Source organism: Astyanax mexicanus, chromosome 13, assembly GCF_023375975.1.
Source record: "Astyanax mexicanus isolate ESR-SI-001 chromosome 13, AstMex3_surface, whole genome shotgun sequence".
In the NCBI taxonomy this organism is placed as follows: domain Eukaryota; kingdom Metazoa; phylum Chordata; class Actinopteri; order Characiformes; family Acestrorhamphidae; genus Astyanax; species Astyanax mexicanus.
In genome coordinates this window covers 599,149-612,538 of record NC_064420.1, presented here as the reverse complement: position 1 = coordinate 612,538, position 13,390 = coordinate 599,149, and the positions used below count along the sequence as shown (strand labels likewise).

Genomic DNA, 13,390 nt, shown 5'->3' with positions numbered 1-13,390 from the left:
AGATTTTTAGGACAGTAAAGCTCTCAGTAAACTCAGGTTGTATGTAAATAATTTTATTATATATTTTTTCTATAACAGTATGCCTCTTATTGTTTCAGATTATAATAATGACTGAACCTAGTGCTGGGTGGTTAATTTAAGTTGATTTTATTTAATTCCTCTTTTTAAAATGGGGTAATTCCGAGATTGTACCTTTTTATTCGTACAAATAGAATCGTATAGTCAGAAGAAATCTCAGTAGAGAGGCTTATATATTCATCTTAGAAACTTGTAAAATTAAAAAATAATAATAATAATAATAAACTCTTTAATGTGGCAGTGATTTACATATTCTGCTCTTTTTATTTACTGATATATACAGAGGTTATTTTTGCTCTGTGTTAAATATAAAAGCTGCTGTAAGGTTAAAGGGAGATGCTTGCTCTTTTAAAAAAATAGCTAAATTACATTTGTCGTAAAGTTTTTGTTTGTTTTATACAAATTTTATACTGCTTTTTATATGCTTTTTTTTTTCTATTTTTTTAATGTATTAATTTATTTAGTGTCTGATCCAATAGAAATGCCAGAATAGAACAGAATTTATTTTTCTGTCTCTCCCACAATGGCTTTTATTGAAATATATATTTTTGCCATTTTCTATTATTGTATATTGCTCACGCATGTTTTCTGTTTTCCTCTCCAATCACAGGTTTGTAAATCGACCTGCATCACCTGCGGTTCTAAAATGCTCGAGCACGCTTCTGAGGCCCTGAGGATTCTGGGAGGAGTCGGCCTGTTCTTCAGCTTCACTGAGGTCAGTCCAGACCCTGTTATTTGGTCAGAATATTCATAAATTTACGAATGAAGGATGTTTTTATGTAGGGATGTTGCGTTTAGATTTGTTTTTTTAGCCTCTGAGTCTCAAGTACTTTTATTTTAAGTATCTGCCAATACTGACTCCCAACCCATAGTTTAGCAGTGCAGTAAAAAAAAGAAAGAACTTAGAAAGAAAAGAAAGAAAGAACTGTAGTGCAGAAACTGTAGTGAACTGATGGTGAACTGTTGGTTGATAGAGCAGATCTTGTGGTGTTCCACAGGGTTCTACTGTAGGACCAATGAAACTTTATAATGTTATTAATGATAAAACTATAGTTCTGAGAGTAAAGGACTGAAGTGTAGATTATATACAGATACTAATACAAGGTAAAAACTAAACACTAACTAATGTAATGATAGATTAAAGTAAAGTACAGATACAGGAAGCTATATAGATTTTTTTTTTTCTGATCTAGTTAATGTATTGTACTACTCTCGGATGCTTCAAATACGACAATTGGTATCCACAGTTTAAAAAACACTATACAAAACTATTTATCAGATTAAATTAACTATGGATGTGGATAATTGTGGAGCTAAATACAAAGTGACAGAAGTGACATTATTATAGACTGTTTTTACTATGTATTTACAGTATTTTGATCTATAAGTAATGTTTTTGTCTTTGTTGAATTAAACTTTCATTTCTGACCTCTAGTGGTTTGAAGTTGCCACTGCAGTTTAATGTAACAGATAGATTCCAGAAGTGTTTAATTGTATTATTATGCTTTTATATCATTATCATATTAAATGGCATACATCAGTTACTAATCATTAAATTATATTAAAGTAAAATAAATAAAATATCTGTTATCACAGTAATTATTTATTATCGTATAGGCCTGATGACACCGTAGCGTTCCCATCATAAGTGGAGTCCAGAGTAATGCCTATAAAAATAAAATGAGACGCTCTTAATTATAATGGTTCAGTCTGATTCAGGTCTTGATAACAGAACAGCTCATAAGTGAATCACTTATCACAACTGCACGTCCTCCATTGTGATTGAAGGCACTTAACCCATCTTCCCTTTTATTTCGCTTACCTGCGCACTTTTTATAAAGCGGATCAGAGAGGCTGGATTCTGGCAGCAGCGTTTAGTCAGGCTGAATTTAATTTGAGACGTTCATGTGATGTTTCTGCTTCTCAGAAAAGCAGCTGAAGGTCTGATAAATGGAGCATTTGTTCCTTAATCTTCCCACTTTGGTACATTTTGATTCTGAATACTGGACTTGTTGGGTGAGGAGAAATAACCATGCTTGTACAGACGGATGGGACAGAATGAGATAAAAATTATCTGTTTTTTAGTATTGTTAAAATACAGCAAATCACATTAAAAATTAAAAAGTGAACCAGTATGTGTGGAAATTCACTCATTATCAAAACAAATAACACATCCCAGCTATGGCATACGTTTGAGATAAAAGTAAAAATTGGCCATTAGTCGAATATTCATCACTAAGTGAGCATTTAAGTGACCCACAGAAACATCTGGGCAGATGTGCTGCAGGATGCAATACAGAACCTTGGAATCAACGCTAGAGATTCCCCACAAGGGTGCTAGAGCCTCCTTTTAGATTAATTCCCCCAGTAAACTTTGCTATTTCCATCACTTATGCTGTCCATACACTACACAACTTTAAAAAGACTCTAAAAAGACTTTTAAGCTTAATTACCCATTTTTTTGCTACAACCTTGTTTAGAAAAGAATCACAGTTTCACTGCTGTACATTTACTTTTGTTCTAGATAGAATTAATGCAAAAAAGAACATCAGTGCTAGCAAAATGTGTATTTATTAATCATGTTTGCAGTAGTGTAAAATAACTTTTTAATATGTGTTTAAAATACTGTTCATATTAAAGTAAGAAGCCTATAAGTCCTATTAACTGCGAAAACTAAAATATTCTTGCCTTGTTGCTTCCTGTAGCTTTTCTCCTATTGGTTGTTGACATTGTTTTATGTCACTAATTTGCGTGATCAAAGTCTCAAGTTACGATAATAATAAACACGATTGATTTTATCGGATCACCAGGATGCGAACAATCCCAACCACCTTACACTGAACTATTGAGATGACGTGACCGCAACTTGACTCTAACAAGAATATCGTGATTTTATCCCCACTTTTATCCCGAAATTTGTCTGCGACAGTGAAATCGCTTGAAAATCGTTAGGTGTAATGTCAGCAATACCTATATTATCTATTATATTCACACACACACAAAGTTTATTTCCAAAACTCCTTCTGGTGTGTTATTTATTTATGCATTTATTTTTTTGTCCTTGAATTCCAATTCCATTTTCAAAATCCAAGTTTTAGACAGAATTAGTTTTTTATTAGAATTTTAGACTACGATAAAACTTCTCTTTTCTAAGAAGTCATGTTTTAAGAGTAGTTCTGTTCTCTTCTCTTCTCTCTCAGATTTTGGGAGTTTGGCTGGCCATGCGCTACAGGAACCAGAAGGACCCGCGGGCGAACCCCAGCGCTTTCTTATAGTCTCCCGTCCTGCTTCCAGTCCCACAATGCAGTAGCGTAGACGAGCGATTCCAATTCCCTTTACACACTTTAGAACGGAACATACCTAGAGGCACTCGAGGCATTCAGCACGGACTTCAAACCTGACGCAGAATAACACCCAGAATTTGCACATCAGCATGCCGGACTCAATACACCTCCTCACAGACCTGTACAGTTCGAAGGGTTCTCTTTCTGAAGGTGGCGGAGAGTTGGAAGAATATTTTAAAGAGAGAAAAGCAAAGCAAGTCTCCAGTTTCCACTGTAGAATCTGACCAATATTTTTAGTCTCCTCCTCTAAAAGCGAACGCAGGGGTCGTGTGTCTGAAAGAGAGGAAGCTGGACGTGTCTCATGTATGATAGGATGATAGGATTGATGTTTGTAATGTTATTGGTTCGAACTTCGCGGTACCACCCCATCCTTGATTTGAGAATTGCGTCCTGGACTGTGTGTGCCAGCTTGAGTCAGAGATAAAGGCGTAAAAGCGTAAAGACGTCGGTATCTGCATGCTTGTAGCCATAACCTACAGAGGTCTACAGCTGTCTCGTGATTTTTATGTAAAAATGGCTCTTCTTCACACAGCAGATCAATCAGTGCTAGTCCTCACCTGCTCCCTTTATATTATTTATATATAGTAGCTTTAGCGTGGATCCGTAAATCACTACACTGATTAGCTCTTAGTTTTAAAGCATCATGCCAGGTTCACACTGCACAATTTTAGCCCAGTTTTTCATTAATCAGCGATGTAAAAATATCTGCTCTGAGGGAAATTGGAGATCTCGTGGCGTTATTGGGTGTAAACTAACGAAAGACATTCACCGATTTATCGCCAACAAGTTGTAGACGCCAGCCAAATATCTAGCATGCTTAATATCTGATTCAGTCTGTGACCGGGAGTCAAGAGCAGCAACTAACTACAGCCAATGTGATCACGTAGAAAAGAGAAAGAGAAACACCCAGAAAGTTCAAAACTCATCATCTGCACGACCAGAGCTAAACGTTTATAAAGAGTCTGTTATAAAACACTTTCTGTTTTATATATTGTTAGATCAGTAAACTACCGTTAAACTCTAGAGGGCGCTGACGAGTGAATCCTCTATGAATGGGGGGTGAATGGAGCTGAAAGCTTACAACTTTAAATTAAAAATAAAATTAAACTACTTAAAGTTCTGAGTATTTCTTTAATTTTAGTAAGTAGAATAATGTATTTAACTAAAAAAAAAAAGTGCCTGTATAACAGGTTTTAGTCAGTAAAGATGAGTTTAATTCCTCTAAAAATTATGTCTGTGGTACCTGAGACATTTGATATAGTTCTGTGTTGAGGACAGTGTAGATAATTCAGTATAAAATTGATCAGAAATGTATAAACTCTGATTTTGCTTTGTTGCTTCATATGAACCCATTCATTTTGGACTCACTTTAAGTGCGTATTCACCTCAATAGAGATCCTCTGGTTTGACATCGCTAGTTCTCGTGTGAGTTTAGTTCTGGTTTGTTCTTGTGACGAAATATCTTTCTGTAGAGCAGCCAGGTGAGTCTGCGATTTCCAACTGTGAAAAATCGTGTAATTAGTGATCCTGTTCTTAAAATCTCAACAAGTGAAAAACAACCGGTGGTGTAGTGTGAACCTGGCGTTAGTTCCAGGCCTCTGTTAGTACTGGTCTATCTAATACAGAGTGTAATAATCTGTAATCCATGTGCAACATCCAATCAGAAGCTGGTTTATGCGATAAACTTATGTGCGCTTTCGAGACGTGTCTTGGCGAGGTGTTTCCAGATGTTTTGGGGGTTTTAGTTTAGATATTTAGAGGTTTTTAGTGTATATTTAAGAACCTTGTGTACCTGAGCCACGTGGATGGAGTGATTTCCCTCTGCCAGCGGACTGCAGCCCTCATTCTTTTTGTTGGTTGTTGTGTTTCGTTGCACACTTCTCACCTTTTCCACGCCTTCCCTGGTTCACCTTTGCTTAAACCAGACGAAGCTTACCTGTGACCGGGGTTCGGTCTGCACTGGAATTTTAAAAGGAGTAGTTTGGAAAATCTTGATTTGATTTGGTTTTTAAAGTGTTTTACATCTTCTGCCTCAGATACAGTCAATCACCTAAGAATAACGATATATTATGCTATATGTTAACTTCACCTAAAGCCCCCTTTCTGGACAGGATTAGTTTCTCAGGGGGATTCTGGGTAATTTTCTCTTTTATGGGGGTTTTTATCCTCTGTGATTTTATTCCCGTCCAGAACGATCATGTACGTGTTTTTCTCAGACGTCCTCTTGGCTGAATTATCTACTGTTTTTCCTTGAAAAATCTAAATTTAGAAGAACTCTTAGTATAAAAACACACTATTATATCATATATAAAATCAAAATATTTTTTTCATGTTATGAGTATAGTCAGCCCTAATGACAGACAAAATTAAGCACTGTCTGATACCAACTTTTACATTAAAACTAATAATTAAAAATCAATATTGTTTTTGATATACATTTATTTAAATAAACTAAATATTGTGATTGTGATTGACTTTAATATATTGGTATTTTTTTACAGTCTGGAATGTGCTTCTATAGTTTGGAGCTGGAGATGCTAAGCTAGGCTAATGTTGCTGAAATATTAATGATTGTCTGCATCTGAGGTAAGAAACAAATCATATTAACATTATTATTTTTTTTTTTTTACCAAACTATTTCATGTTTTTCTTCACTTAACACTTTTTTTGTTTATCGGTATTACTCATTTGTGTTTAAATCCTTTTTTGTATGGGATTTAGAAATATTGTGACGTCTATGCTTCAGTGTGCTGCGTCTTCTTTTGGTGCCATCGGTTTAATTTTGTTTACTCAACTTTTAATGTTCATCTCCTTATTTGTTTGCCTCTTTTGTAAAAGCGAAGCTGTCTGTGCTTTATCTTCATAACTTAAGCTTATCAGAATTTCTTAATTTCAGTGTTTTGCCAAATTTGACAAGGCGGTTTGTTTGTAAAGGGTAAGAAAGCATTTCATGGAACTGGATAAGGGGTCCCTCACATTCTGTAGGAACTTTATTTCTTCAGCGTGTTCATTTTGTTTTTGCCAAATTACTGTTTAATATGGAAGCCCATTTCCGCCACCTGAAGAAAAAAAAACGTCCTCAACTAAGTCATAATTATGAGATAGAAAGTCATAATTATGAGATGACTTTTTATCTCATAAATATGACTTACTATCTCATAATTATGACTTACTATCCCATAATTATGACTTTTCTATCTCATAATTATGACTTAGTTGAGGACGTTTTTTTTTCTTCAGGTGGCGGAAATGGGCTTCCATAGTTTAATCACACTGTGCTACGATTTTTTAAGTTTTGCACAATTTTCTCCTCTTGCGTTCAAAGTATTGTTGCCATTCTTTTTGTTTGTTAAATCATTTTCTGCCCATAAGAAAGATAAGTTATTTGTTTGTATGTATTGTAATGTAGGTAGTCATGAATTTCTAATCGAATCGATCTCTCTCTCTCTGTTTTGCCTTTATTTAGTTAGCATTTTATTCACCCATTTTTGCCTCCTAAATTCTCCTACATGCTTTAATCCGGGTGAATTTCTAGCCATGCAGAATTATCCACTGTGTGGTGGATGCTTTTGTTTCAAGTCTAGATTTTAAAAGCTTAAAATCTCACGTTACTTACGATAAAGATGCACTGAATTGAATTGTCGTTACTCTATTATTACTGGTACTGTGTGTTCTGACAAGGTATTTCCATTCCTCTTATTAAAATATTGCAGTTGTGTAAACGTTTAACTAGTTATTTAACTTCAGAGCAAGCCATGTCCTAACTATTGGAACTCTGTATGCACCCCTGCACCCTCTTCTGGACTTTTGTTGTATTTTTGAAACTTTTTGTTTTTCCAATTAAAACATCTTGGAGCAAAATATGTTCAGCTGGTTTGTCCTTCGTTTTCCCTTTTATCATTTACAGCAGTTTAGCAAAATGTTTTTCAAATTAGTTATATTAATGTTAAGGAGCTTAAAAGAAACTTCAGCGACTGTGGCATCTCAAGAGCGTAGTAGCACCCAAGCAACAGCGGTACCTCAACAGCGTAGCAGCGCCCTAGCAACAGACTAGCAGTGCTCCAGCAACAGCGTAGCAGCGGCACCTCAACAGCAGAGCAGCACCATGGCAACAGTGGCAATTGCAACCAGAGCACCTTAGCAGCATAGCAGCACCACAGCAACAGTGGCAAATGCAACAGCAGCATCTCAACAGCGGCATCGCAACAGTGCATCAGTGCCACGGAAACAGCGGCATGGCAACAGCATCACCTCTATACTGCAACAGCGGCATCTCAACAGCATAACAGCGCCACAGCAACAGTGGCAAATGCAACAGCAGCATCTCAACAGCGCAACACCGCCCCGGTAACAGCGGCATCGCAACAGTGCATCAGTGCCATGAAAACAGCGGCATGGCAACAGCGTCACCTCAATACTTCAACAGCATAGCAGCGCCACAGCAACAGTGGCACCTCAAAAGTGTAGTGGCACCACGGCAACAGCGGCACTTTTAAAAGCATAGCAGCGCTCCAACAAAAGCGACACCTCAACAGCGTAGCAGCACCACGGCAACACTAAACCACTAAAACAAGAGTTAAAACTGTGATGGGTTGATGACTAATAACTGGGTCTCTCAGAACATTAGACAGGTCTGGGAGATGTTCTTGTTATTCAGTGATCAGAACCTGCTGCACTGTATCTCGGTCCTAGATAATCCCTTATCACTCCATGGTTTAGTTCCAGAACTCAGATGCCCACTTAAGCTGCCTCTGACAGTAGCCGTGGGTTAGCATGGGCACTCTGACTGGTCTGCTGGTGCCACAGGAGCCCATCTGTCAGTTGGGAGCAGATGGAGTAGATGTTTGGGCTCTTGTCTGAGCTGCCTGTTTTCTGATGTCCACTGAAAAACTACTGTTTAGTTCCAGTCTAACGTACATTTCAGACCTTAACATACTCTATTGTTACAATAATCAATATTTAATCAGCGTTATTTACTTTGAGTGTTCTTAATATTCTGGCTCATCTGTGCTTGTACACCTACCCGCCACATTATCGAAACCATCTCCTTGTTTCCAGACTGCAGTTCTGTATCTGTTTCCTTTGTATACTTTATTATTGTCCTCCCTTATTATTATTATTATTATTATTATTATTATTATTTGGGTGGGGGTGCTTATTCTTATTCTCATTCTTTTGAAATGGAAGGATCTGAAAAAATCCTTCTTATTACTTTGAACTTAAAGACAAAAATAGGTAAAGATTGATTCATGATTCTGATTGTCCACCAGATGTCACTGTAGGGGTTTATGATTGAAATATCTCAAAAGATGAAATCTTTTTTCTGAATCATTTGGTTCATTTAATTCAATCTCACCAAAAAAAGCCCAACTTTTGCCATCACTGGACTAAAGAAAACAAGGCTATGAAAATTAGATAACAATTAAAAATGCAAGAAACAACAGAACAACCATGAACAGTAAAGGAGTGTGAAAAAAAACACCAGAACAGGAAAGGCTAAAGCAAAAGGGCTTTAAATAAACTGAAAGACTTGGAACACCTGGGGAAGATAACGAGGGGGCGGAGTTACGAACGACCACAAGTAAGAACACTGATGACAGGGATGGGTTAGAGCAGAAAACTTATTTTGGAACAATCTGGGGAAAAAAGACAGACAGAGAAGCAGGACAACAACAGAAAAGGACAAAGATAGAAAAAACACAATAGAGACAATGCCTAAGGTAAGACAATAGAACTACAGAGTGCTCCTATAGTGATCAGAGTAGCTGATAAAATAAACAGAGTGTGCAGGGAAAAATATATATATTATATACAGAGGTGGAAAGTAACTAATTACATTTACTCAAGTTACTGTAATTGAGTAGATTTTATGGGTAATTTGTAATTTTTAAAGTAGTAAAACTATAAAAGTACAGTACAGTGCTTTTTAACAGTAAAGAAAAGGTCCCAATTATTTAATTTAATAATTATTTAATTTATGATTTGTACTTTTTTACATCAAATAAATAAAAGTAACTATGTAACTTTTACTCAAAGTAAATTTTTAATTGAGTACTTTTTAACTTTTACTCGAGTAGATTTTTAGATGAGTACTTTTACTTGAGTAGAATTTTAGAAAAGTAAAGGTACTTTTACTTAATTCGAATTTTTCAGTACTTTTTCCACTTCTGATTATATACCAAATAGGTTTAAAAGACACTGACGTTTTATCTCAGCTTATATAATCTCTCCTCTTGCACATGCTGCAGTTTTGGCTCTTTTATGAAGGTACTGAGATGCCGTAAATTAACCATTGACCTATAAACGGGAGGTTGGTGTTACTTGGCTCAGCTATAAGAAGCTCCACTGGAGATTTTACGTAAGAAAGCGAGTATCTAGTGTATCTGAGTCCTGTGGAATTTTCCACTGAATGTACTGATGGTGCGTTTGGGCTCAGGTTTGGGATTTTTGCCAGACTCTACCCCGCCATGCGTGTCCATATGCTGAGTGGAGTGACTTGGTCTAGCAGCAGAACGCCACACCAACAGTGCTGACCACCTGTCCTCTCACAGATATAGCCGCCGAGCTGTGGAGCTTCTCAGCAAATTCCCACTAAAAACACTCGAGAGCAAATTTCATCCTGCATCTTAAAAACTGGAAGTGAAAAGTGTGGAAAAGAGTGAGACAGTAATATTATTTAAAAGATGTGTTAATATACAGCTCTGGAAAAAAATAAGAGAGCACTTAAAAATGATGAGTTTCTTTGATTTTACCAAATTGAAAACCTCTGGAATATAATCAAGAGGAAGATGGATGATCACAAACCATCAAACCACCAAACTGAACTGCTTGAATTAATTTTTGCAACAGGAGTAAAGCAGCATAAAGTTATCCAAAAGCAGTGTGTAAGACTGGTGGAGGAGAACATGATGCCAAGATGCATTAAGAAAAAAACTTTGATTAAAAACAACCAGGGTTATTTTTCCACCAAATATTGATTTCTAAACTCTTAAAACTTTATGAATATGAACTTGTTTTCTTTGCATTATTTGAGGTCTGAAAGTTCTGCATCTTTTTTGTTATTTCAGTTTCTCATTTTTCTCTTCCCTTATTCTGACATCACAACACAGAAACCTACATACAACCGCACTGGCTCCACCCCTCACCTGTCAACCCCCACCAGAGCCCCACCCACTAGATCAGTTAAAAGAAAAACACCATTTCCTTCTGCTGGTTGAGAACCTCAGCAGGATCAGCCAGCAGACTTCGTCTGAGGGAAGGATCTATAGCTACTGTCTGTGGCAATCTGAAGGTGAAGGAGAGTTTTGTGCTCCTGTCTCAGATAGTTATCTGAAACTAATGTAAGTTAAATGCTTAATGTATGGTTTATTTGCATAAAAGTGACAGAGCCCTTAAACAAAGATTTGCCTTGTAATCCCATGTCCATGTGGTTCTACCACTTCTTGTCTCTGCTTCCTGATACCCTCTGTGGGGCAGGTCTTGCTTCTTTTTGTGTGTCTCGTTGAGACTGTCCTGTAGCTGCTGACTGAGTTGGACATGGGACAGGGACGGGGGACAGACGAGACAGCCATGCAGTCGATTGAGATTCTGAATGCACTGTGGGCCGAACAAACAGCAGCAGTAATCCGTCTCGTCGCTGCACTGAAACAAACGGGTCAATAACAGAATAAGTAATGAGACTGACCGTCTGCATGATGTTCCAGAGAATGACGACAGAGCTGGCTGATGATGAAATTTAGAACCATCCAACATGCTGTACGAGTCTTTAGGGAAAAGGAGATACTGTGCACTGCAGGTCAAAGTATAGGGACATTTTTGGTTTCTTATTAAATGTACTGTAGTCTTGTCCAGGGGAATTAATGCCTTTGAGCCTAATAATGCCGTGTTTATATACAATATAAATTAATAGATATTTTGTTTTTGTTTACCATGTTGCTGATTCTGCGATACTCGATATATCGCAAGAAAATTTCTGCCATATTTAACATTGTCTACTTTACTGAAGAGGATAAAAACTCTGAAATAAGCATTTAAATATGGATATGGATTTATTGGTTTCAGTTTCACGGAATTTAACTACCAGTGTTTTTCACCGCAGGTTTATTAACCCTATTCTTTTGACTATAGCGCCACCATGTGAAGTTATGAAGCAGTAACTTTAGTAAGTCTTATTTGTGGGCAGGTTTTAAGGAGTTTAAAGCAAAAATAATGGGACAAAAATAATTAATAATATCAATAATAATAATATCAATATTTGACGATAAAGTATCTCAAAAAACAAAATGTTATATTGCAGTAAGGATATTTTGTCCCACCCCTATTGCCCACAGGATGCTGTTGATGGACTATTCTCAAAGCAGCAGTGACACTGAGGTGTTTAAAAACTCCAGCAGCACTGCTGATTAATGACCCACCACCCAATACTAATATGTGCTCTATGGTGGTCCATCCTGTAGGTTGTATTAAAAAACAGGGAGGGAATGATCAATAATTTACCAGTCAACCAGTTTATGTTGACAATTTAAAAGATTTTGAGGAATGAATTTGGGCTCTTTGACAAGTGGTGGACACATGACCTCCTATAATTGTAAACATGTCAATATCCAATCTATATGATTGCATCTAAGCAAAAAGTGTTAGCATGAGCACTAAAACTCTCCCTATTGGTGAGGTTGACCGCTGATCACGGCTTGATATCAGTCCGACTGTCAGAAAGAGACAGAAAGTGTCTCTACTTGTCCATCTTGTTCACCTTTGAGAGAACAGCAGTCATACCGTGCTATAAAGCCGCCGTATGCAATTAATGAGCGTGAAAATCAATAGCAGTGGATGTTTAGGGTTGGGGTGAGGACTGAAACGATGGGAGCAGCTCAGAGTGGCCAGTGAACGATCAGTGTCTCTGATTTAATGGACTGCTGATTAAATTGACACCAGGACCACGTCTTTAATGTCCCTCATAATGATGTAGCCAACATGAGTGACCCTCATTTACACTCATACAATCTCATTTATAGACAGCATCTCTATATGAAATCACACCTGATTACCCTACACTGAGTAATGGATTAAAAAAGGATGGTACCTACTTCTGTTGGATTAATTGTCTGTACCATCCAGGGAATGCTTTTTCTAGGTTTTTGAGCACTGCTGTGAGGATTTGATTGCATTCATTGACAAATAAGCATCAGTGAGGTCAACTCCCCAGCTTATTCTAATAGTATTGGATGGAGAACAATCACTCCAGAAAATTTAATTTCATTCCATTACAAAACGGCAACAGCAGTTCTTCACCAGGACTCTGAAATAGTGACTGTTAAACTACTATACACTTGTAAGTATATTTTGTATATGTAGTAGATTTGTATAGTGTATAGTCTTGCTAGAATCTGAACAGCTCTGACATTTAAAACGAGGCATTAATAACTTTAAAAAAGTGCAGAAGAAGCTCATTAAAAACACTGTTTACATCCTATAACACTACTAGCTTCAGCTCCGAGCGCCACCATCACTGAACTAAATATAACATAGACATATATATACACATAGACTCTACATAGTCAGCCTCCTGGCACTGGCTGCTGTACTATGTAGAGTCCATGTATATATAGGTCTATGACATTATCAGTACAGTGATGGCGGTGCTCAGAGCTAAAGCTAGCTATAGGATGTAAACAGTGGTTTTTAAAAAGCTTCTTCTGCTCTTTTTAAATCATTAATGCCTCGTTTTAAATATCAGGGCTCTCTGGATTCTAGCAAAGAGGTGTGGAGCTACTTTGAGCTGGATAACGGTGTAAAAAGTGATTTATTGGGGCACATTATGCCCCGTGTAACTCAGTTTGAAGGATGACTGTTAAAATTTCAGGATCTTCATCAGGAATGCACCAAAAGTCCATTTTACTCCTTGTTTAATGTAAAGAAAATAAATGTACAGGTAAGTTTAGTTTGCTTTTTAGCAATATAACTTCTTA

General features: G+C 36.9%; 1 protein-coding gene across 2 annotated transcripts in view; it reads left to right on the top strand.

Moving 5' to 3' along the window:
* Nucleotides 1–7,285, top strand: part of tspan31 (tetraspanin 31) — a 43,825-nt gene extending 36,540 nt beyond the window's left edge. For both annotated transcript variants that reach the window (XM_022677053.2, XM_022677052.2), the window contains 2 exons: nucleotides 689–793; nucleotides 3,279–7,285. In XM_022677053.2, coding sequence (XP_022532774.1) covers nucleotides 689–793; nucleotides 3,279–3,353 — 180 coding nt within the window. In that variant the 3' untranslated portion in view covers nucleotides 3,354–7,285. The remainder of the gene's footprint in view (nucleotides 1–688; nucleotides 794–3,278) is intronic.
* The last annotated feature ends 6,105 nt before the right edge of the window (nucleotides 7,286–13,390 follow it).